This window comes from Myotis nattereri, assembly GCF_964212035.1.
Source record: "Myotis nattereri genome assembly, chromosome: 8".
NCBI classification, from domain to species: Eukaryota; Metazoa; Chordata; class Mammalia; order Chiroptera; family Vespertilionidae; genus Myotis; species Myotis nattereri.
Window position 1 is genome coordinate 28,902,865 of NC_138083.1, and position 25,892 is coordinate 28,928,756.

The 25,892-nt window shown below is 40.3% G+C and overlaps 1 protein-coding gene and 1 pseudogene across 3 annotated transcripts; one reads left to right on the forward strand and one right to left on the reverse strand.

Moving 5' to 3' along the window:
* Nucleotides 1-2,949: 2,949 nt before the first annotated feature.
* CRLS1 (cardiolipin synthase 1) lies at nucleotides 2,950-25,323 on the reverse strand. Of its 2 annotated transcripts, none has more exons than XM_081096800.1 (7): nucleotides 25,158-25,323; nucleotides 21,776-21,913; nucleotides 17,612-17,741; nucleotides 9,402-9,487; nucleotides 8,461-8,529; nucleotides 6,531-6,622; nucleotides 2,950-3,875 (listed from the first exon to the last, which is right to left on the reverse strand). In XM_081096800.1, the coding sequence occupies exons 2-7, from the start codon at nucleotides 21,884-21,886 to the stop codon at nucleotides 3,788-3,790; spliced, it is 576 nt and encodes a 191-aa protein (XP_080952926.1). In that variant the 5' UTR covers nucleotides 21,887-21,913; nucleotides 25,158-25,323; the 3' UTR covers nucleotides 2,950-3,787. The 2 variants fall into 2 exon arrangements, with proteins under 2 accessions (XP_080952926.1, XP_080952927.1); XM_081096801.1 differs by lacking the exon at nucleotides 25,158-25,323 and adding an exon at nucleotides 24,744-25,049.
* LOC308522857 (large ribosomal subunit protein eL43-like) lies at nucleotides 16,098-16,374 on the forward strand (annotated as a pseudogene). Its single transcript has one exon. The product of its transcript is annotated as a large ribosomal subunit protein eL43-like (transcript).
* Nucleotides 25,324-25,892: the final 569 nt, after the last annotated feature.

Below are 25,892 nucleotides of genomic sequence, written 5' to 3' on the forward strand. Positions count from 1 at the left end.
TTTTAAGCTTATTACCAAAATTGAGTCTGTTATGTGGAGGCACCAACATGAATTTCAGCTGTTATGAGTCTGTTTGCATGAATATTCACACAAACATGCCTAATACAATTCCAATGTGTTCGACACTCATAGAATTTACATGTTTTGTAACAGCTCAGTATGAAAAACCCGAGGAGAGTTGGGCTATTTTTCTGAGGGTTGAGGTGGCTAAGGTATATTAACATTGTGGACTAGTAGTTTTATTGCTAGCTTTACCCAGTGGCCAGGTAAGTTTCTATTGAATGAGTACAAAAAACTTTTTACATAAATGTTAAAGGCACACTTTAAAATTAAATACCCATTGCATTTTGAAGTTATTACATGTTCTTTTTATTTTATTTTTTCTGATACATACTTTTTTTTTTTTGCTTAAAGTATTACAAAGAGTATTACATAGGTCTCCTTTTTTTTCTCCCCTTGACATTCCCCTGGGCTCCCCTACCCCCCAGTGTCTATGTCCTTTGGTTATGCTTATATGCATGCATACAAGTCCTTCGGTTGATCTCTTACACCCCTTCCCGCCCCCCAACCCTCCCCGGACTTCCCGCTGTAGTTTGCCAGTCTGTTTGATGCTGCTCTGCCTCTGTATCTATTTTTGCTCATCAGTTTATAATGGTCTTTATTATCCATAAATGAGTGAGATCATGTGGTATTTTTCTTTCACTGACTGGCTTATTTCACTTAGCATAATGTTATCCAGTTCCATCCATGCTGTTGCAAATGGTAAGAATTCCTTCTTTTTTACAGCAGCTTAGTATTCCATGGTGTAGATGACGCTAATACTTTTCAAAGTATGATACTTTGTAAAACACTGTGTAATAAAAGTGGAACTAAACAAAGCTGGCAAATGTAATGCATTTCTCTTCTCTTACCGTTACTTTTGTATACTTTGCAAACTTTAGTAGGATATTTTTTATATATAGTTTCTGCAATTGAAATGCTATTATAATAGTTATCTTGGTATATGTGATGCCCCAATTCCAGATATGGCCAAAGTAGTGACAGAATAGTCATTCAATTTTTTCCCTTCACCTGTGTAAATTTCCATATTGCAAATATACCCAGTCTTGCTCTCACACACCATTCTTACAATAAACCATATTTAATAATTTTAGCTGGGTTGTTAAGTTTGAAATGGAGGATCTCCCCTCCGGGGAATTATGGCCTTCATCTAATGATAATTCTAGCATAGTTTTATATATTGTCTGAAATTTACTAATAAAGTGGTGGAGTACAGATTGAATTTTAAATAGCCTGGATGAAGATTTAGTCATGTTTGCATTGTCATTGAAATGCCAATAAGTCCAGATTTGTTCAAAATGGTTTTGACTCATTGTCTCAGGAAATACTGGAACAGCTAGAACTGGATTTGTAGACCAATATTCTTTCCAAGTATCCTTTCGAGTATGCTCCATTAGCACTATAAGTCCTAAAAAATTTTTCATATCTGTTGGAGTAACAGGAGACCACTTTATTGCTTTCTAAATTTTGTGCTTTCCCAAATTTTGGTTATATGTTCAATTGATGACAAAACAGTTCAAACAGATCATCAAAAATCAAGTTGGTGACTTCAATGATGTTCTTAGAATCAGACGGTATAACTGTAACCCCAGAATTACCTTCAAATTTTTCCAAATTAGGTTGAAAGTCCTCTTTTAACCAATCATTATCTTGGCAACCAAGACGCAAATTACGCTCAAAATCATGTGGAATTGTTCAAATTTTCAGGTTCAGAATCACTTGAAATTACTAATTTTCTCCTTTTTGAAGGAATAACTGTATCACTGCCACTGTCAAAGCTTTCATCACTTTCACTTGAAATATCTGATAGTCAGCAAATCTATCCAGACTTTTATCATGTTCTTCATCACTATCCATGGTTATGGAACACTTTAAAAATACCAAATTGATATAAAAGTTATTTTTATTACTAACAAGAGAATAATCACTTTTAATTCCTTTTGTAATTTTTAACTTCAGCGAACGTGTTTCCCATTACAATTTCTCTCTAACTGACAATGAAAAGCCGAGAATTCAGGTAATTGGCCACAAGCTTTAGAACAGAAAACACGAGAATTCTCGTGACCCGCCTGCAATGTGCTAACCACACCCAATAAGGCCTTGATTCTACAGAGACCATGAGGGCAACCCGTAAGTCACTCCAAACAGCATCGACACTGAACTGCAAATAAGCGCAGTGAAGTGCAAATCCTAGTTTCTCCATAACTACTTTGTTTCGAGTTCTTTTTCTGGAATACCTTTTCAGTGTGCTCACATTTTGCTAGTGCCGAGACATGCTCAGTGTGCCTCTTGGGTGGTACAGACTTCTGCCTTCAGCCTCACCACCTCCCAGACTAAGACTATACAGGAGGTTCCGGAAGGAAAGAACCAGTCACACAGCACCCTTCTCTTCCCTCTCAAGGCCCTCCATCGATTCAGTGGCAGTGTCCCTGCCTGCAGGCTTCAGTGTGCTCCAAGCCAATGGTGGCTGAGCAGCTAGCTTGGGAACAAGGAAGCCAGGGCCAGCAGGCAGCAGAGGGGCACACCGATACAAGGATACCACCAAGAGGCATGAATTTTGCTTGTAGCTGCCCATTTTAACACAGCTCAACAGGCTGTTTAGATAACCACATTATCTAAATAATTCCACATTACATTTGAAATTAGAACCTGGAACAACATACAGCAACAGGCCTCCACTGATAAGAGGAAGCACAGCACTGACCCTTGTCTCACATTCTCCTAAACATGCCGGTGTAGTGAGAATAAGGGCTTTTAAGTCAGATGGTCCCAAACCAATTATTTTTTCAATGCAAGTGCAAGTGATGTATCGGAATGAACGTTATGAATCAGAAAACTTACACAACCAAGAACTATAATATGCTATACAAACAACACAAGATGAAGGTATACTGTTTTCCAGCTTTTTTATTCTTTTAACATCTTAACAAAAGAATATTCCCCAAACTTTAAAAAATAGTTTTATATTATATACATATGAGTACAGATTCCAATATCATACAAACACTGCCATGTTAGAAATACAGTGGGAAGGCATGCTATAATTCACTGCCTCTTGGAGGGTGTAGGCTCATGGATATGTTTTATTATTCCAGCTACTTCTGTTACTTGCTATCCTGATAAACTATTAGGCACCTGAGAGGTTGGAAGACTACTGAACATGAACATCAATACCTTCTATTTTGATCTTTATAATCTCTTTACAAGTTTACTTCATCTACAACTAAGGTACCTTTATTGTCATTAGCCTAAATGATCAACTATTAACCACATTAACTGTTAATATACATACTGATCAAATTAAACTTAAAGTTGTATAGCCTTGTGTAGGCTACATATATTTAAACCTAGGAAATTCCCCCAATGCATTGTGAGCGATCTAAGTTCTATTAAAGAGAAGTGGCAATTCTCCAGTTTCCATGCTCTGGACACTACTTTTTAAAAAAAATATTAAAAAATGACTGACAATAATTGGAATTGATTCCTTATAAGTTAATCAAGAAACCTAAGGTAAAAAATTCTAAATGATAGTTTTATTTGTATTTAAAAATACATTGGAAATTCTGCATATGCCCATGATCAAGCTTATTTTCAATGCACATTAAATACTGATGACATGGTTTGATCTGACAAGTCCTTTTCCAAAGTAGGGAGACTCCTGTACATTTCCACTGGCCCTGCTGCCAATGATGTATATTGCTTCCTTGCTAATGATGGCGGATGACCTTCATCTGCCATTTATCACCTGAACAGTTTTCCGACCGTAACGATAATAACTGTAAGCTGATGCAACTGTGGTGAAAGCTGTAAAACACCTTTAATGGAAAAAAAGAAAATTTAGTTGTCAAATAAAGATCAGTAACTATGAGAGTGATAAAAAAAAAATACCTTAAAATTATTTAAAAAGTAAAAAAGGCTGTGTGGTATGAAATTATTTTTAAAATACACTGCTTTTCTTTAAGACCTCATTCGAATTAGTAACGTCAAACAAATCTAGTTCCTGAGCCCAAGAACATAATGATAATCCTAGCAATAGTCATTTTTACCCAGACATCACTCTAGGTGTCTTATATTCTCACTAGAGGACCAGTGCTCAAAATCGTGCATGGGGAGGGTCCCTAGCAGCTGCTGGCTGAGGCCTCCTTTCGTTCCGCCCCTGGTGGTCAGCGCACGTCATAGCAAGTGATCAAAGTACTGGTCGGTCGAACTCCTGAGGGGACACTTTGCATATTGGGCTTTTATATATATAGATATTATTTTCGCAACAGAGAAGTTGGTCAGGGCCATGGAACCACACCATAGCTGGGCCTGGCTTCAACTCTGCCCTTTCTACTACTCCATGCTGCTGAGAGTCTTAGACTCTATTTCTTGAAATCTGAGTCATTTAAAATAAATTTCAGTTTTCTTTTCTGATTCTTCCTTAAGCGAACTGCCAGACTGACCCAACTTTCTCCTGGAAGTTAGATCAGTGGTGCTCATGGCTTGCTGAATGCTCACAGCCAACAGGGTACTTCTTAGTGCGTCGTGCACTTCTGCTCCACCAGGTGAGGTGTAGGACCATCCAGACTATTTTTATTTGATCCCAAAGCTTTTCATGCCAGTTAAATATTCTAAATTCACACATACCAATGAAAAATACATGTAGGAAAAGCTGCTGTTTCTGAGAACTAAGTGGATGCTTTGGAAAGACTTGATAACCAGCCAAGTTGCTAAAAAATACTATAAAGTAGCTCTGATCGGTTTGGCTCAGCGGATAGAGCGTCGGCCTGCGGACTCAAGGGTCCCAGGTTCGATTCCGGTCAAGGGCATGTACCTTGGTTGCGGGCGCATCCCCGGTGGGGAGTGTGCAGGAGGCAGCTGATCGATGTTTCTCTCTCATCGATGTTTCTCATTCTCTATCCCTCTCCCTTTCTCTCTGTAAAAAATCAATAAAATATATTTTTAAAAAAATACTATAAAGTAAACAGGTAATGTGGCTATTAAAATACTAGAGAAAATGTTACAAAATCTAGAAAGTTTATATTCAGATTGCTTTGTAAATGTCTTAAAGTCTTACATCACTTTAAAATAAGCAGAACATGAAAATCAGAGATGTATTCAAAAAGGTGTTGGTCTTACTCAGAAGATGTAGAATGAATAAGAATCATTGTACACTTACATATCCTATATAATAAAAGCTTAGGTGGCGTCATGCCCTTGCGTGACATCATCACAAGATGGCCACCACAAGATCACCACCCTCACGTTGTCACACGATGGCCGGCAGGGGAGGGCAGTTGTGGGCGATCAGGCTGGCAGGGAGGGCAGTTTGGGGCCAATAGGCTAGCAGGGGAGGTCAGCTGGGGGAGATCGGGCCGACAGGGGAGGGCAGTTGGGGGTGACCAGGCCCTGCAGGGGAGGGCAGTTGCGGGCAAGATCAGGTCGGCAGGCGAAGGCAGTTGGGGGCGATCAGGCTGGCAGGGGAGGGCAGTTGGGGGTGATCAGGCTGGGGGGGGGGAGCAGTTAGGCGTCAATCAGGCCAGCAGGGAAGCGGTTAGGGGGCGATCAGGCTGGCAGGCAAAAGCAGTTAGGGGCAATCAGGCAGGCAGGTAGGCGAGCAGTTAGGATCCAGCAGTCCCAGATTGTGAGAGGGATGTCTGATCCCCACAGGGGTCGGGCCTAAACCGGAAGTCGGACATCCCCCAAGGGGTCCCAGATTGGAGAGGGTGCAGGCTGGACTGAGGGACACTCCCCCCACCCTCCACGCACCAATTTTGTGCATCGGGCCTCTAGTATTTTAGAAAAGGTTTAGTGTGTGCATAATTTCTAAAGCTTCTTTAGCTTAACTGACTGATTAACCAACCATTTTCTGACTCAGACTGCATCAAGCAAGAAGGTTTTAATTATAGAGTTAAAAGTATACTAAGATGCAGTGCTTCAATATCAGTGTGACACATCCAAACTCTGAGAGTTTGAATTTGACATATTTAAAGGCTATAATAAGCACAATAAAATAAAATTCAAAACCCTTTCTCCAAGTTTCCCTCCACAACAGCCCTTTCACTAGGCTGGACACACTTCCCTGCCCACTCTCCTACACTCGACTTTGCACAGGGTCTGTCCTTCACCAAAATGGCCTCCCCTCAGTCTCTCCCTATATAAAATCCACCCAGACCTCATGGTTCAAACGCCACTTCATCCCGGAAACTGTCCCTCTTCTTCCCACCTGGAAATGGCTTCCTTCCTCTGAAATCCCAACGTATCATCTGTACCTCTCATCCCCTTTAACTTGCATGAAAACTCCTCAAATATAACTTCTACACCCCGTATTTGATAGTAAGCTTCTTAAGAATAATATCAACCATAAAATAAAACCCTTAGCTTTACCTGGTTGGTGCTCAATCAACACTATAAGAACAAAGTAATTCTAGGACTACCACAATAAACCATTTTGTTGACATTCTCACAGGGTAATACTAAATTTAGCTTACCAGAGTATCGGAAGATAAAAGCCGTGAGCATAATTGAAAACCGGAGCTCCCAAAGAAGCTGCTACCAAGATTAACTGGACTGCTGTGTTTACCTAAAAAAAAAAAAAAAAAAAAAAAAAAGTCATGCATGAACAGTGCCAACCAGATCCTGTTTCAAGCTTACAAGACAGAGAAACACAACATACCCTCAACATGTTTAATGTTCTAATATTCCTGCCAAAGAAGCTGGCATTCACACAAAGGCGTGAATTTCACCAACTGGCCCATTTGTCTGCACAGCTGCTCTTCAAGCAAAGAGAAGGGCAACTGTCAGAAAATACCACTATCTTGCATTTCCATAGCAATTCAAAATGTTGCAAAGTTTCTTTGCCTTTTATTTCAGTCATTAAAACAGCCCTGTGACTACGGAAATAATTTTACAGATGAAAAGGTAATGCAATTAGTAAAGTGACCTGCCATTAATCACAGCAGGTTACATATCTTAACCTAGAACCCAGATTTCCCAGCACTTCATTCAGTGCTATCGCTTGCCTGCCTGTCAAACTCATGAGGTTAGAACACTGAAATGCACTCATCTCCATGAGAGGCTCTCTGGAGGAAATGAGGATCCCCAACCCTAAAAGACAACATGGGGGACAAAGGAAGAAGCAGAAACAGAACCAGAAAGACACTGAAGACTCCCTCTACTCATCCTGAAAAGTGCCTGGGGAAGAGTGGGTGACAGTGATCAGCGGGTGGTGTGCCTAGAGAAGCACCTATGTTCTATCATCCATTCTGCAGCCAAATTACAAGAATTCCAATTTGTTTTAAAAATAAATAATAAAAACTGCCTGGAGAACTTCTTGCAAGACCGAGGATTTGAGGTATTTGTCCGTCCACTTCTTTAAGCCACTTCCTATCTGTATCAAATTACTGTGACACAAATATAAGTCACCTGAATTTAAAAAATAAAATAAAAACCCACATATATAGATAAAGTTCCACCCAGGGAATTTCTGGTTTGAAAGTAATCAGCCCCCGGCTGGTGTGGCTCAGTTGGTTAGGGGTCGTCCTGTGCAAGCAAAGGCTGCTGGTTTGATTCTCAGTCAGGGCACATGCCCTGGTTTCAGGATTGATCCCCAGTAGGGGGCATGTGGGAGGCAGCCAATAGATGTTTTACTCTAACATATCTCTCTCTCTCTCTCTCTCTCTCTCTCTCTCTCTCTCTCTCTCCCTCCCTCCCTCCCTCCCTCCCTCCCTCCCTCCCTCCCTCCCTCTCCCATCCTCTCACTCTAAAATTCAATAAAAATATTTATTAAATAAATTTAAAAATAATAAATAAGTAAAAGTCATCACCCCTCTGTTCCAAAGATGACAGGCATTGCCAGCCTAATAAACTGCCACCACAAAGGATGAGACACAAGAATGAGCAGAGGAAACTTATCAAGGCCAACAGAAAAATACATGTGCCTTGGGAGCCATTAACAGTGTCCTCTCTGTGTGCAAAGATCGGCACACAGCTACAACCCTGAAGTGGCTCAGGAAAACGGGATGGAGACTTAGAAAAGCAGTTGTTTATTAAACTGTGAATGAACTTTCTCCTATCCCTTTGCATGTAACAATCGAACTTGAAAAGGAAACAACTTTATTATAAGTTGTTTTCACCTAAAGGAGGTGGGTGGTGAAACCAGAAAGGAACCTTCATAACCTCTTTGTGTCTACTTTCCCTAAATGGTGGCCCTATTACCTCATCTTACATTCTCAGACCACCACCACAAAACAGCACATATACTAAAAATTACAAAAGCTTTGAGAACAAAAATATTGGGTTAATGACCCCACTCTCTATCCACTACAGCCAATGCATTTAAGTTTGTCTCATTTTCAGCTGCTCCAGACTGAGGTTTATATTCAGTGTAATAAGCTTAAAGGGACGCTGTGTGTCTCTTACCTTGCTGATGAAGGTTGGTTTTAACCTAGCAGTAGCATAGCAAGGATTGAAATACTTAGAAAGTGTTCGCTGGCAGAGGACAAAAAAGATAAAAATTTACTCAATTTAGCATTCAATTTTAAATAAACAGGTTGTTATTATATGTAGGTAACAGTTACTCAATGCTTACCACAGGCCTGGCTCTATGCTACAATAAGCCCTTTATCTGCACTTTCTATTTTCCTAAATAAGCATTATCTCCGTTCTTTATAAATTACACATGGGTTACTGAAAATAGATTTTAAAAACCCATAGATTTGTCAATTCCTAAAAAACTAACAAGATAACTATCATAAAATCGGTCTATCTCTTTCTACTAAAAAATTCAATAAACTTCCCTATTACTATTCTCTTTTATAGATTAAAAACACAAAATAAATAAAATACTGCTATGTTCACTGAGTTGGGAGCCAAAAGATGAGGTCATTATGCTATGCTTATGTGCTCAAATATTTGTAAAACCAGTAAACAAATATACAAATTAACCATCCCATGCCCATACAGCTGTGATTTTAAAAATCAGTTCTAGACAAGCCATAGTAGGGGCTCAATTAGATAGCAAAAAGGGCTTCGTTATGCAAACACTCCTAATAGAGCTTGGATGGGGGTAGCTGGTCTGGGTTTTAAGCTGCAGTTTAGTTATGTGCTATCAACTGAAAGGATCTGGACTTAAAACAAAAGCATGTCTGTTTTAAATTGACTATTGTGTTCACTGAAAACTACCAAAGCAAGATGACAGTCAATGTGTGTTTTTTGAAAAATTCTTAGCAAATAGATTTCTAAAAAATAACTGCCATAAATTATCCCCACAAAGTGAAACTCGGTATACAACAGAGTGATTATTTTTTCCCCCTTAAGTGCTAAGTAATAATAAAAGAACATTTCCTTTGAAATAAACTCACCGGTTCTGGAAGAGTTCGATATCTGACATAAAAAACAGCAACAATCAACATTATATCTCTTGAAATTATCATATAAGTAAGTGGAACTGAAAATCAAAAATAAAATAATTTTGGTTGGGATTTTTAAAATGACTAAGATATTATACATACAGTGAAGCCTTACCATAAACTGGTGTTTCTGATAAGCCTTACCATAAATGGGTGTTTTTCATAAGTAAAAATTTTCATTTTTTTATAAACATCTATTGAAAGTTTAGGTTCCTTAAAGTGAACCACTTATTTTTATCTTCTTTTACATGCACTCAAAACAAAGTGAAAAGAAACTACGGCTTTCAAAGTCTAAGTTTGCCTTTCAGAATGTTGACCTTCTAGGCCTCCTTCTGTTTTGTTTTTCTTGCACATGTTTTAAGCTGCAGTTAGTTATCAGTGTCAGCTTTACTCAGCTCTAACCACTTCTGTTAATTCTCAGCTTTGTAAGTTTGGGGGGAAAGATCACCATCACTATAAGTACATGGGATAAAATAGTAAAGAGGTTGGAAAGGATGTCAGGGTTCGAATCATATTGGGGTCTCAGGCCCTTTGACTGCTTGCTTCTGCATTCTAGGCAACTTTAAAAACAATAAAATTTGCTATATGTACCACTTGTGAAGAAACAAAATGTTCTCATTCTTGTCTGGGCCGGTTCCTACCCCAACAATTGCTATTTTTTCCTCCTGCCCCATTCATTCAGTGAATTCTAACTAAACATGAATTCAACTTGTCAATACTTTCTCATTATTCCTTAGATTTTACAGCATGACCCCAGAGGCAGAGCCTGCAGATGGATATTTTAGATGGATGCCAAGAAGCCCCTACTACTCCCTCGTGGAATGAGAATGGGAGGGCAGAGGACTTGTTTCACTTTATATCCTTCAGTGCTGCAATTTCATAAGGGGAAAATTATTTTTTTTTAAGGAGAAAAAATCCTGAGGCTAAAACACAGTTCAAAATGTTTCAATTACTAAAATAAAGAATCACTGTATATCCCCCTCTCCATAATACTTTCAAACAGCTCTTTTGTGAATTACTTTTGAGGCTATACTTATGGTCCTTTCTAGCTTTGACATTCTGTTGATTTTGCAACTTGAGAAAAATCTGACTAAAGAATTACAGATTTAAATTTTAAATCTCTGCTGGTCACAGCTATGATATAAGTGTTGATCCTTGGCCTAGTCCTGGATGACTAGATTTCTCCAAAGAGAAAGTGGTTCTCCATGGAACTCATGGCATTTGAAATACACAGATGATACAGTTATATGAACCAAGTAACAAAAGCCAACTGCCATGATTTTTAGGTACATTTTTGTGACTGTACAACAACCTTTTCATAGCAATAATTAGCTAGCACCACCTAACAGCAACCAGATTTTAAAATGCAGCAAACTCAGGCAAATTACATATAATAAATCTCCTAAACATAACATCAAACAAGAATAAGTACCTGGTAATGTATTTCATCACCATGGGGGAAAAAGGAGTATGCCTTAATCCTAAATAAGAGATTTCAGCAGGAGAGGAGATACACCACAAAGACTCAGGTCCAAGCAGGGGAGGGTGGGGGTGAGGGGGAAAGATCAACCAAAGGACTTGTATGCATGCATTTAAGCATAAGTGATGGATGTGGACAACAGGGGGTGAGGGTGAGGGCAGGATTGGGGGGATGAGGGGACATTGGGGGGACAAGGACACATTTGTAATATCTTACTCAATAAAGGAAAATTATATATATATATATATATATATATATATATATATATAGACAGACTCAGGTCCCAGTTCTATTAACCACCAAAATTGTAATTTATTAAGCACTGCTTTAAATATTTCTTACATATTATTAAGAATATCAGAAAGAAGAGAACCAAGAAAACATAGGATAGAAAATTATCAAAGACATAAACAATTTTCAGAATTGGAGTTTTCAGACTGAAGGGGACTCCTTAAAACCCAGCACAATGAAAGACTCACACCAAATTTGAGTAGGATCTAGAGCAGTGGTTCTCAACCTTCCTAATACCAAGACCTTTTAATACAGTTCCTCATGTTGTGGTGACCCCCAACCATAAAATTATTTTCGTTGCTACTTCATAACTGTAATTTTGCTACTGTTATGAATCGTAATGTAGATATCTGATATGCAGGATGTATTTTCATTGTTACAAATTGAACATAATTAAAGCATAGTGATTAATCACAAAAACAATAGTTAATTATATATGTGTTTTCCGATGGTCTTAGGAGACCCCTGTGAAAGGGTCGTTTGACCCCCAAAGGGGTCGCTATCCACAGGTTGAGAACCGCTGATCTAGAGCATATACCACTGTAAAATTTCAGAACTACAAGGACAATGAAAAGATCCTGGGACTCAGCTTCCATTAATATCTGACTAATATCCTCCTACTAATACAACTAAAGAACAACAACAAAAAAAAAATCCTGAAAGCTGCTTACAAGATGCTAAGAAAGTGTCAGATAATGCCTGTTAGAGTGAGAACTCAAAAAAATAAAATAAATAAAATAAAACAGACAGACAGACAGATAGATAGGTCTAGATCAGCCGTGGCCAAACTACGGCCAGCGGCCCGTTTGAAATGAATAAAACTAAAAAAAAAAAAAAAAAAAAAAAAAGACTATACCCTTTTATGTAATGATGTTTACTTTGAATTTATATTAGTTCACACAAACACTCCATCCATGCTTTTGTTCCGGCCCTCCGGTCCAGTTTAAGAACCCATTGTGGCCCTCGAGTCAAAAAGTTTGCCCACCCCTGGTCTAGATACTCAAAGCCACTGTCCCTACTCCTAGGACACAAGACACAAAGTTGAAAAGAATTGTTGGTAGTCTCAGATGGTCTGGGGGGCCAGCAGTCAAACCCTCGAGGCTGGGGTTTGATAAACCACCTCAGAGCTCTGAGCTGGGGGCTGAAGGACTATCCCTCAGTACTAGGAGAGGAGACGGTACTAAATGTCTCACCATCGGACAATATAGGACAGGGGTGGGAACCTTTTTCCTGCCAAGGGCCATTTGGATATTTATAACAACATTCTTGGGCCATACAAAATCATCAACTTAAAAATTAGCCTGCTGCCCTAACTGGTTTGGCTCAGTGGATAGAGCGTTGGCCTGCGGACTGAGGGGCTCCAGGTTCGAGTCCGGTCAAGGACATGTACTTTGGTTGCGGGCACATCCCCAGTAGGGCGTGTGCAGTAGGCAGCTAATCAATGTTTCTCTCCCATCGATGTTTCTAACTCTCTATCCCTCTCCATTCCTCTCTGTAAAAAAAATCAATAAAATATATTTTTTAAAAATTAGCCTGCTATACTTACTTGCTCAAACATTTAATTAACTCACCCCTAGTGCCTTGGCAGGGCCAGAACAAATGATTTCACGGGCCTTATACAGCTTGCGGACTGGATGTTCCTCACCCCTGATCTAGGGGGTCCTAGCCTCTTAGCATGCCTAAGCACCTAGCAGGACTAAACAAAAAAATCTTCCTTAGAGAATAATGCCATCATCCTAAACATAAAAATATTCCTCCAAATTATTTTTCAAACATTAATATAATGACTAAACAGTCAAAATAACCAAACTCACAAGATACCATGAGTAAGAATCAACAGAAACAACAAATGAAAGAAACCCGCCCTCAAAAGATAGGAATTTTAATTAAATATGTTTTTATTGATTTTAGAGAGAAAGGATGGAAGAAGGGGAGAGAGAGAAAAATATTGATGAGAGAGAAACATCAACATTGATTGGTTGCCTCCTGCAGGCCCCCTACTGGGGATTGAAACCAGAACTCCGGCATGTGCCCTGACCAGCAATCAAACTGGCAACCTCTTGGTGCATTGGTCAACAATCAATCCTTGAGCCACATCAGCTGGGCAAAATTTTAGAATTATAAGAGTCTATTAGATAACTGAATTGATTGTTTTCAAAGGGATATAAAAACAAAGATTTCAGCTGAGAACTGAAAACTATGAAAGACAATTTAGTAAGTTTGAAGAATAAAATAGAAATTCTATAACTGGAAAACACAATAAAATAATTAAATAAACTTGGCACAGCTGAAGAGAGAACTGGGGAACTGAATGAGCAAGTACATTAGTAAGCACCCAAAATGGAGCCCAGAAAAATAAAATAAGGTAACATACAGAAAAGAGGCTAAGACAACTAGAAGATACTGTGAAAAGGTCTACATATGTACACTACGTTCCCAAGAGAAGAGAAAAATAGGCAATAGCAATATCTGAAGATTAAGGCTAAGAATTTTCCAGAACTGATTAACGATGTCAATCCACAGATTACAAAGCCCAACAAGTCTTGAACGAGATAAATAAAAAAGAAACTCATATTCACAAATATTATTGTGAAACTGTGGAAAACCAAAGACAAAGAAGAAATCTTAAAAGCATTCAAAGTAAAAAGATTTCCTTAAAAAAGACATGGATTGCCTGGCTGGTGTGGCTCAGTGGTTGAGCATCAAACTATGAACCAGGAGGTCACTGTTCAATTCCTGGTCAGGGCATGTACCCAGATTGCGGGCTCAGTCTCCACTGGGGGGCGGGGGGAGGCGTGCAGGAGGCAGCCGATCAATGACTCTCTCATCACTGATGTTCCTATCTCTCTCTTCCTTACCCTTACTCTCTAAAATTAAGTGTGCTCAGAGAAAATAACTACCAACACAGAACTGTATACTCAGCAAAAATGTCCCTCAAGAAAAAAGTTAATCAGACAGAAAAAGACAAATACTACATGGCACCACTTATATGTGGAATCTTAAAAAATACTGAATTCAGACACAGTAATAAAGTCGTTTCCAGAGACTGCAGGATGGGAGAAATAGGAAGAGGGTGGCAATGGAACAAACTTTCAGTTTTAAGATGACTAAGACATAATGATATACAACATGGTGATTATAATGAAAAATAGTAAAACAATAAACACTGATTCACTTAAAACAGAGTTAGGAGGCTAGTAAGGAAGTGAGGACTATACATATCTTTCAGTTCTCAGAGCTGCTAGTAAATTGCTAAACCTGTTGCTAAACTTCAGCTCAAGGCCAAGCAATAAACATCCGGAATAACAACTGCCAAATGGACGCACTCGGCGTTTACCTCCTTCCTTATAATTTTTGCCTCCCTCACTTGCATACTGGGACTGAACCAGTCTAAATAATTTAGAAAAAGAAAAGCAATGAAAACTCAAGGAAAGAATAATTGCAATCTTACACAAACATCTCCCAAGAATGGGGAGAGAAAAAAACCAGACTCCCCAACTCGTTTTATGAGATTGGTATAACTTGATGCTAATACCTAACAAGGCTATCTGGAGAAAAGAATTCTAAGTCAATCTCATGGATCTATATGAAATCATCAACAAAATACCAGCAAACCAAATCCAGCAATATCTTCATAATATATAACAACAAAGTTAGAAATTTCAGAATGGTGTAACATCAGAAAATCAAGAATGCAATTCCACCACACATAAACAGCTTAAAGGGAAAAAATATGACTGCTATAATACACGAGAAAAACATGATAAAATTTAACATTCGATTGCAATAGAAACTCTGAGCAAACCCCTTAACCTGAAAAAGGGTATCTACAAAACACTACAGGAAATGTCATATTTAATAGTGAAGTGTTGAAAGCTTTCCTTTGAGATTGGGACTAAGACACAGATACCACTCCTATTCAACACTGTACTGAGCAGTGGAGTAAGGCAAGTAAAAGAAAAGGCAAAAGAACTGGAAAAGAAAACATATACTGTCATTAATTATAGACAATACATAATTGAGGATACAGAAAACCCAAGACTTCATTTACATTTTTATCATTAGAATAAGAGTTTAACAAGTGTTACCAGACACAAAAATCAACATTAGAAATAGAACTAACTTTCATCTATTAACAAAGTTATTACAAAATGAAACATAAAAAGCTACCAATTATAAAAGCATCAAGAACTATCAAGTACCTAGAAATAAATCTAATAAAAAATTATGACCGCTCTAGAGAAAACTAACATTTTGACATTTTCAAAAGCCCCAAATAGAGCAGGTATGTCCTATATGTGGACTGGAAGACTCAAGTTGTAAAGATGCCAATTCTTCCAAATCTATAAATTCAATGCAATTCCAATTAAAATCCCATCAGGATTTTCTGGGAGGAACTTGAAAAACTGATTCTAAAATTCACAAACGGAAAGGGGTAAGAATACCAAAAGTAGAAGGACTTGCTCTACCCGATATCAAGACATTTAGCAAAGTAATAATAATAAAGAATGGTACTGGTACAAAGATAGACAAATCAATGGGGAAAAATCTAAGCAACCCAGAAATGAACCCATGTACATATGGTCATTGAAGTGAACCTGGAGAAAGTACAGACTTTTCAACAAAACGTCCTGGGGTAATTCGGTATCCAGAGAAATAAAATTAATTTTTAAGAACGGTATCTTTTTTTAAAACATCAACTGGGAAAATGTAAAAAGGACACTTAAAAGCTTTTCAATATAAAACATAAACACATGTAAAGGAAAAGTATCAGAATGCCATGAGACTGTCAACAGCAAGATGGAATCTGAAGTCTATAGAACAGTGTCTTCAAAACTGCGCCAGCTCTCTGGGTTTTGACTTTGGTTTGCAACAACATGGCTAAATGCACCAAGAAGATAGGAATCGCTGGTCAGTATGGAACCCGTTATGACGCCTCCCTCAGGAAAGTGGTGAAGAAAACAGATCAGCCAGCAGGCCAAACAGACTTGCTCCTCCTGTGGCAAAACCCAGATGAAGAGAGACAAGCTTGGGGGTCTGGCCTGCAGTTTCTGCATGGAAACAGTAGCTGATGGTGCCTGGACCTATAACACCACTTCTGCCATCACAGTCGAGTCTGCCATCAGAAGACTTTGAGAACTGAAAGACCAGTAGGAGCTCCACAATTCCTCAATCAAGTAGGAAGAATAGAATAACAACATTTCAGGTGTCTTTTAGAAGACATTTTTTATGTCTTAGAATAAAGACATTTTAGAGCTCTGAAAATGAGGCTGCCACACTGCATCTTTACACAGGAAATGGGGCCCTCCATCAACAGAAGGACCTTTACAAGGAAGCCACAGGAGCCTGGAAAAACCGACTCAATACACAAGGGAGATCATGGAAATTTCCAGAATGATAGTGAAGCAAAGTCTCAGTTTGGAAAACAACCTACACCAGTAGTCGGCAAACTGCGGCTCGCGAGCCAAATGCAGCTCTTTGGCCCCTTGACTTTAGCTCTTCCACAAAATACCATGTGCGGGCGCGCATGTACAGTGAGATTGAAACTCCGTGGCCCATGCGCAGAAGTCGGTATTTTGTGGAAGAGCCACAATCAAGGGGCCAAAGAGCCGCATGTGGCTCACGAGCCGCAGTTTGCCGACAACCAACCTACACCAATTATTTAGGTAAAGCTCAGAGCAACAAAACCCGGAAACAATGCTAAGTTTAATAGGGAAATACCTGGCTAACTTAATACATGCTATTTACTGAAGGACCATGTGGCAGCTTCTTTATTCTCAGATTCTATTCCGAACTCTTGGAAATAGTTTAAACTGAACCAAGGGAGAAAAACTAAGAAATGCAGGTAAAGTGAAAATGAACAACCAGAAACGCACATGCAAAACACAAGGCAAAAGATCATAATGTTGTGTTAGAAAGAGCATTCAGATAACGTACTGTACAAACATGCATGATTTGAAATTGCACAATAATATCTAAGTAAAAATAATGTGACATTTTAGACATCTTCAGGGTTTCAGACCTCTCATTTATTATGATTAAATTGTACTAAGGAAAACTTTAAATTGTTTTCAAAAAGCTAGGCGCTAAGAATATATAACATGGTTTCAAAACATTCTAGAGTAATGGGAATTGGCACTATGAAATATTTGCTCAATTTTAACTTTAAGCAATCTTACTAAATGAATTGTACTACTATATAAGGACATAAATTCTAAAGTAAAACAAGTAATTTGACAAACCAAACAGTTCAATAGTTTAGAATTAAGGAAACAGTTTAAAATTTTAAAAAGATATTTTGGGGACAAAAATTGTCTATCAAGAGAAATCCTAAGTTGATGAATGTCCTTCTTCCCTATGCTATAAAAAGTGCGCATGACGGTGTTCTTACCTGGAATAAGATCTGCATAGGTCAAGCTAACATATAAGATACTGATAAGTATTTTATCAGCAAGTGGATCAAGAGCACTTCCCAAAGCTGATTTTTGACTGGCCCAGTTTCGAGCAATAAATCCATCCAACTGAAAATAGAAGTTGTTGTTTTTAAATAAATGTCATAATAGGCACAGAGTAGTTATCTTGAAGAGATACCGGGATAACAACTATACTTTCATAAAATGTAAGTAAAATCTCTTCTGTTTCTTATCCCCAAACCTTCTCATTCTTTCACTGGTATATGTTTAGCTTTTAAATTACAAACTGGTCTGAAAATAATTTCACTTGCTTACAGTACTTTTCTTTCTCAAGGCCTTCTGGTATTTCTCAATGTTTCCACAATGCCCCTCTGTGGGATGAACTCAGACATAAATTTAGAGATGTAGAAATCTCCCCAAAACTCACAGAAAGCATGCGTGACAGGGCATGGACTAGGAGGCCCCTCTCTTGAGCATTGGGCTGAAGCTGCTTTTATTTGCAAGGACTTCCCTTAAACTGTGAGACTCATTCCTACCTACTCTTCTACCATCCAACTCCCTCAGTTTTAAGTTATTATTTTCAATTTTTTTTAAAATTTAGTGCCACTGTTAATTCCACATCTGGCTGCATTTGCATGACCTATAGTTGAATAAAAAACTCAATCCTCTATGCCTGGCCTACTTAAAATTTTTGATACAAAAATTACTTATTTAATATTCTTGCAAATAAGTTATATTTTAAAGCAGAGGTCATACCTGCTTGCCAGTGGGCCAAATGGGGCCTACAGGCTGGCTTTGTATGACCTGCCAGAGCTTTCAAAAATATAAATTAGTTGCCAATATTTAAATATTCAAAGTCTTACCACAAAAATCTACATCTCCAGGCCCACTCTGGGGTCACAAAATAGTGAACCAAGTATTGCCTATCCTCATTAAGCAAGGCAGATATTTTCTGGTTTTCCAAATCCCTACCTGGCTTTTACTCACTTTTATTTAACTTTAAGCTTCAAAAATATTTGAATTTTCTGGTTCTATTTCCAAGGGGAAAAAATCAAATTAATTTAGATGTAATTGAACATGGTACATCTTTATAGGATAAATAAGTCCTCCATATCTCAAATATTCCAATGAGTTAGAGGAGACAGCAGTAGCACAGGACAATGGTTAATACTTGCTGTTTGGCAGCCAGCATGGGTGAGCGTCGACCTATGAACTAGAAGGTCACGGATCAATATTTGGCCAGAGCACATGCCTGGGTTACAGGCTCGATCCCCAGTGTAGGGTGTGCAGGAGGCAGCCGATCAATGATTCTGTCTCATCATTGATGTTTCTAACTCTCTCTCCCTCTCCCTTCCTCTCTAAAATCAACAGAAATATATTTAAAAATATTAAAAAAGAAAGAAAAGAACTTGCTGTTTGCAACAGAACATAAGTGATTCAAGTTCTGGCTCTCCCGCTTACTGTGTGGCCTCGGGCAAATTATTTGGCTCCTGTAAGCCTCAGTTTCCTCATCTGGAAAACAGAGACAGTATTACCTACCTCAAAGGCTTGGTTGTCTTCAGTAATCAACATTTAGTAAATCCCCCCAAAAAGTAGTTATTAGATATTACTACCACAACTGAAAGAATCTATTTTCTTCTGAGGTAGACTAGGTGTAAAACTGGCTAACAGGAAGTGCCTAGAACTGGGAGTAGGGGCCTTGGAAGATTCAGCTTTTAGTTTAGTTTCTGATCTCAGGGCCATTAACCTCCCAGTTTTTCACCATCATCACCTCTTATCCTCACTGTTACTCTACCCACATTAGGTTCCAAGGTCATCAACATCATCACTGCTCTGCAAACACCTGTAACTCCTACTCCACTTTCCCTCAATCCTGCTTAAACACAACTACCCATGTCCTCCAGCCAGGCCTGCACCCAAGCAGCTGGACACTGACCAAGAAAAGCACACAGCCCTGGCCAGTTTGGCTCAGTGGATAGGGCGTCGGCCTGACAGACCTCTCTTCAAATTTATGACCACAAATCTCCCGTGGGCACTCAATACTGCCTGGCAACCCTCTATCTGCTTACCTTCTCTTTTCACACTGTCTGCTCTCACCTCAAACTAACGCCACACTTCCCAAAGCCTCTCAGTCTAGCTCATTACCATATCTACATTTTCCATGAAAAATAGAAACAGACTCTCAGCACTCCTTCATATTCCCACCTCCAAATCCACCACTTACCGGCATCCATTCATTCTCTTTTCCTTCCCTGAGACCTGATCCCAGGCCGTCTTACCTTCTGTGAGTTGCCATTCTCCTTCCTTGCATCCTCAATCTCTCCCTTCCTACCTAATTAGTTTATTAAGAAGAAAAATTTCTCCAGTATGTATGTATGTATGTGTGTGTGTGTGTGTGAGTGTATATATATATATAAAATCTTTAAAACTGCCCTTCCTTGACTCTATTTCTTTATTTCCCTATAAAGCAAAACTTCCTCAAAGTGATGTCTATTGTCATTATCACCCTACATTTGACCACCAGCCCACTCTGATTGTCCCCTCTCTACAGACAGTACTCATAAAGGTCACCAATAAAGTCTATATTTTTAGCTTCCTTGACCACAACACAAATTGAAGCACTTTCCTCACCTAACTTCTGTGACACGCCCTATTGCCTAATATTTTCCTTCTTGCCAGCTATTCCTTTTCGGTGTCATTTACTCATTCCCTTTCCATTGCTGTACTTAATTGCTCATTTCTCTGATCCCATCACAGCTTCGATGACTTTCCCAGGCCATCCATATGCAGATAACTCCCAAATCTATCTCTAATCACTGACTTCCTCCATCTCCACACTAACTACATTCAACTACCGAAATGATAACTCTATTTGAAAAGGCATAATAGTTCTTGGTATTTTTCCACAAACCCTACCCTACTCTAAGTGTTGTTAACCACAGAAAATGTTAACCTCAATATACCTGCTTGTTAAAAAGCCATATTTAACTCCTTTTTCTCACCTCACACATTCAATTCAATGTGTCAACTCTATCTTCAAAACATATCTCAAACCCATTCATTTCTCCCCCATTCCAAACTCCCACCCTTGTCCAAACTCCCAACCTCCCTAGATTATTATAAGCCTCCTAACCAGCCTCTCCGCTTCTACCTTCTTATAATCCATTTCCCACACACAACATAAATCAGGCCTTGTCATTCCCCTGCTTAAACCCCCCATGAGTCCAACCATCTGCCCAGCAGCCATTCTAGAGGCATCAAAACCTCCATGGAATAAATGTGAAACATGGTGCCAGTTAACTCAGGTTTCCACAATGTCTTTTATACTTAGAAAAATGTAAATGAGGTCCCTCCTATTCAGTGAATATTACAATCTCATGTGGCAGGTAAGAAAAAAAAAAAAAAACACCTACCATCAAAAAAAGATCAACTCAAGTAGCTAAAAAAGATCTTGTCTGTTATGAAAAAACAAAATTCCATTAGCAGTATAAATAACCTTGGACAGACTTGGAGACCATACTAATAATGAGTGGATGCCTTCACAGACTTCAGAGATAAAAGCAGGAATAAAAGAGAGATTGTGAGAATGGGGAGAAGTTATGACAAGCAGGACCTAAACTCTGAAAAACAGAAGTGGGAGCCATTTTGCAACTATATTTGATGCATATTTGGAAATGCCATGTAACAATGCAAATGCCCTCCTTTGTTTATCCTGAAAAATCTTCAGCCAATACCATATTGTTCACCAGAGCTACTGGGCAGGTGAAATTTTGTTTCTACGAACCTCAAAGATGGGCATGCAGGAGGCAGCCAATCATGGATGTTTTTACCTTTCTATCCCTCTCCCTCCCTCTCTCTCTAAAAATCAATAAAAACACATTTTTTTAAAAATAAATAAAAAGCAGGAGTAAAAAAGTCCCTCTCCTATGCCTTCATACAACCTCCACTACCTTCCTTAGACAGTATAAAGAATAGAGTTCCACACAGATGCTAAAGACAAGGCCTTAAATAAAGTGCCAGGTGAAATTCATCCTGAGGATTTCCTTCCAAGAAAAAGCAGACTAAGGCTGTGCTGTTTCCATGCCGTGGAGACCCTGGGATGCGGAGGGGAGCAAAACAGAGGAAATGACTGTATAACTTACCAAATCAGTTAGCCCAGCTAAAGCAAAAACTCCTAGTGCCACATTAAAATCTTCTTCAATGATCAAATAGCCCAAAACTGGAGCCAAGCCAATTCTCGTCATTGACAACATATTTGGTATTGTCCATGGGTTTTCATACTGAAACAAAAAGACAACAAAATTTAAATTTATACTTTAAATAAATATATACATGAGAAAAATACACTTGATAAGCTTAAGGGTGAGAGCTACATACACTTTAAATTTAGTATTTTAAATTGAGTTTTTAAATCCTTTCTGTTTCTACAGACATCATTCTAAAACTGTCAAGAATACAGAAGATGAAGATGTGCCATGTACCCAAAGGTAGACTAAAGTGTCTACTACACATAGGTTTCTTCCTAAAGAGAGAAGGAACAAACATGTATTATCTACCATATATGTCAAGCCTTTAATATATGACCTCACCACTGCTTTTAAAAGTCAAACTTCAAGAAGCTCTTATACTTCAAGTAGATAGTCTAGGAAAAAAGAACAAATTATCAACTCCAGACATTCTGGCTTAAAAATATTTATTGCAAATAATCTCCCTCGCTCCTCTACACATACCCATCAAAAGAATACTAAATGATACACAGTGTCGGTTAATCGGAATGAAGAGGGGGGGAAAACATTGAATTACAGAACTTCACTACTAAGTTGGAGAACTGCCAAAAGAAAATGGAACTAGGAATAGGAATTGAAATTCTTAGGAAATAAAGAGAAATTTGAAAAACTGTTCAAAATAGCCACGGAAATGTTAAGATCCCCAACTAGAAACTAAGAGCTTTCACAGCTCCCCTGTGGGAGCCTTATGATTCCTTGAAAATTCATTTCAAGCCAAGCTGTTTGAAGTTGGCACTAACAAAAGGGCTTCTTGGCAGCTGCTCTGAAGAACATTCCTTCCTTGCCAAACAATATTCAAATTTTAAAAGCCTCAGCCCAGTGGTGCTAAGACACCCTGTACAATGGGGTACAGAAATAATACCAAGAAAATGTCTCTCCCTAAAGCCTGGATTTTTACCCCAGTGAGTCAAGGCTGCCAATTCTAGCCCATGTGACTATCTCACAAGACTAACCCTAGTTAACCTCTTTCTTAATTAGTAATCAACTTGTCTGAACCTTAATCTTGATTTTTTTTTTTGAAGTGATCAATTCCAGTTCTAAAGACATCTTTTAAAGATTCCATGGACCATCCAGTAAGAAAAAAGGAGCTCCCTAAAGATACTAAGTTTCTGTTTTTAAACAAAACCTCAGCAAGGCAAGATAATGGGGTTATTAGTTATTAGGATCAGGCGGCGGAACACTGTCTCTGAAAGCTACAGAAAAACTTCAGGTTCTCCAGGAAACCATCGCCAAAAGAGAAACAATACAAACCTCTACCCAAGGGCCTTTTCTTGAAAACAGACCCCATTATATCATTAAAGGAAAACATTCTTGGGGTATGTTCCCAACTCAAGTTCAATGGTCAGCGTGTCTCAGAGTCCAGAGAAAGAAAAAAGGCCCTAGAGCCGGTTTGGCTCAGTGGATGGAGCGTTGGCCTGCGGACTCAAGGGTCCCAGGTTCGATTCCTGTCAAGGGCATGTACCTTAGTTGCGGGCACATCCCCAATGGGAAGTGTGCAGGAGGCAGCTGATCGATGTTTCTAGCTCTCTGTCCCTCTCCCCTCCTCTCTGTAAAAAAAATCAATAAAATATATTAAAAAAAAAAAAAAAAAGTAAGTCTGTTGGCCATACTGTGGTACAAAATAAGTCAAATACCGATTCAATGTTACAACTCACGGTCAGAATAAAGAGGCCCAGAATTAATCTCAGATATTCGTGGGGGCAAAACTAAAGACGAAGTTGCAAAACAGCCAGATCGTTTCATTGGGTGAGTTAATAAACCAGGTTGAAGGCAGAGAAAAGGGTTTCTTTTTAACGCCACATCAACGATGTCGGTCCAAATGGCCTCGTTAATCTATCACCATGACATCTGTACATTTCTACATTAAAATCAAGAGGGGCAATCTAATCTTCCCCAACCCAAAACCCGCGGCATACTCGACCGACGACTGCCGTTCTGGGAAGGGCTGCAGCCAGCATATGGCCACCTCCGAGCATCCAGCACGCGGAGGCCAGACCCCTGCAGGATGCGGCCACCTCAACCCATGCTGCACAGCTTATGCCGGCAGCACAGGGGCCCGCTGCACACCTAACAATTGAAGATGTAATAATTGCATGAGTCTTGCTAACATGACATCAAAAGCTCTGCCCACATCCATGCTCTGGTGTCTTCTACTCGGGCAGGATTTCATGAGGTAAGTAGACAAAACATCTCCCTCCGGCACCTCGAGAGAACTTTAATCATCTTTTGTAATTGAATCGCTTTAGAAATCTTTCAACTGCGATTTAAGTTACCCACCCTTCATCTTAGACAGGGAAGACCGCCAAAGGTCAAGTCACAGTGAACCAACCCTGCACAAGCAGACGGAACGGCCTGTCTATCTTTCGGATGATTCCCGCGGACTTTCCCTAAACACTGGGGATTCCCTTCCTTCATTAAATTAAAAATAGACTTTCATTAGACCAGCGAAGGCTATTTTTACCAATGCAACACCGAGGCCGGTCCAGCAACCCGTGCGGATGGAAGGGGTGGAGGGGGGAATTCTAACTTACTAGTAACCCAGTGGTTCTCAACCTTGGCTGCGCAGTAGAATCACCTGGGAATCTTTTTAAAATCCTGATCTCTGGGCCGTGACCACCAAGACGGAAGGGGGTCACGGTCGGGACCTCCCACGTCCATCCGACCCGGATAACCTGCCCGTCACTTCTCCCCAGGAAGCGGCTGAAAAGTTCTGAAACGGGAGCGCCCGGCCCGCACAGGTCAAAGCACGTTATTCGCATCCAGGTCCGAGGCCCGCAGGGCCGGCGATCCCGACCCAGGGTGGCCCCTTCCCCTCGGTACGTACCAGGCTGGCGGCACTCGCTGGGCCGCCCGGGGCCTCCGCGGCGGCGCCCTCTCCGGCTGGGGGCTCCGGGGTCGCCTTCCCCGCGCCTGAGCAGTGGCCCCGCGGGCCGGCCCCAGGCAGCCCCAGGCCGAGCGCGGCCGGGCGCAGCCAACAGCGCTCCGCCAGGCAGCCCAGGCAGATGGGTGCGGGCGGCAGCAGGGCCCCGAGGGCGCGCCCCTTGCCCGGTCGCGCCCCGCACGCCCATGTGGCCCAGCGCAGGGCACCCCACCGGCCCCGCGCCACGCGCGAAGCCAGCATGGCTCTGCGGCCGCGCTGCGGGAAGGCAGGCAGCGGGAGCTTAGCAGCCCGGGGCACCGACGAGCCGCTTCCCCACCGAGCGCCCACAACCTCCCGAGACCTCGGACACTTCCATACTTGTTTTCAAACCCCAGCGCACTCCTCTTATACAGGTGGCCTGCAGCCGCCAACGGCGGAAGGGCGCCTTCGCGACACTTTTGCGACACTGTCGCCGCTGAGCTTCCCTGCGCCCCCGGCGGCGGCGGGAAGCGCGTGCCGCTGAGCTCGTGCGCCTTCGGGTGGCGCGCCGTGCGCCGTGCGTGTCCCTGGGCTCCGAGCGGGACCGAAGGCCGTGGGGAGGGAGGAGGGGAACACGTCGGGCGGGGTGACCGCGTGGTCCACGTGGCGGGAGAGGACGCAGCCTTCTCAGGCCGCAGCCTGAGATTCTCCCAAACCCGTGGCCTGCAGGATCCCCTGCAGGTGTGCGCGGCGTTCTCGGCTCTTTCAGGTTTAAAGATGGATAAAGTGGTCCAGAAGAAGTGATCGGTGCTAACTTATAGCTCTTCTTCCTCTTTTGAGCGTTGCATATGCCAAAAATGCAGGTTTTAGAAAATGCCAATAATAATTACTGTTTACCTGAAAAGGGTGTTCATTATAACCAAGATGTGTGTGTATACATATGTGTGTGTGTGTGTAGAAAGTGCATTATCCCATTTGATGCTCCTAAAAACTCTAAGGTAGGGTTCATTATTAACTTTACATTTATTAACGTAAGAAACATTTAAACCTGTAAAGAATTTACTCGAGCCCAAACTGCTGACAATTGCAGGGAAGCAGAATCTCAATGGATTGAGATAATGCTATGGAAAATGG

Coding starts and splice junctions, on each gene's coding strand:
- CRLS1 (XM_081096801.1), bottom strand. CDS start 25,040: ATGCTGGCTTCGCGCGTGGCGCGGGGCCGGTGGGGTGCCCTGCGCTGG. Junction 21,914..24,743: donor CAGCGAGTGCCGCCAGCCTG/GTACGTACCGAG, acceptor TTTTTGTTTCAG/TATGAAAACCCATGGACAAT. Junction 8,530..9,401: donor ATCGAACTCTTCCAGAACCG/GTGAGTTTATTT, acceptor GTCCTCTGCCAG/CGAACACTTTCTAAGTATTT.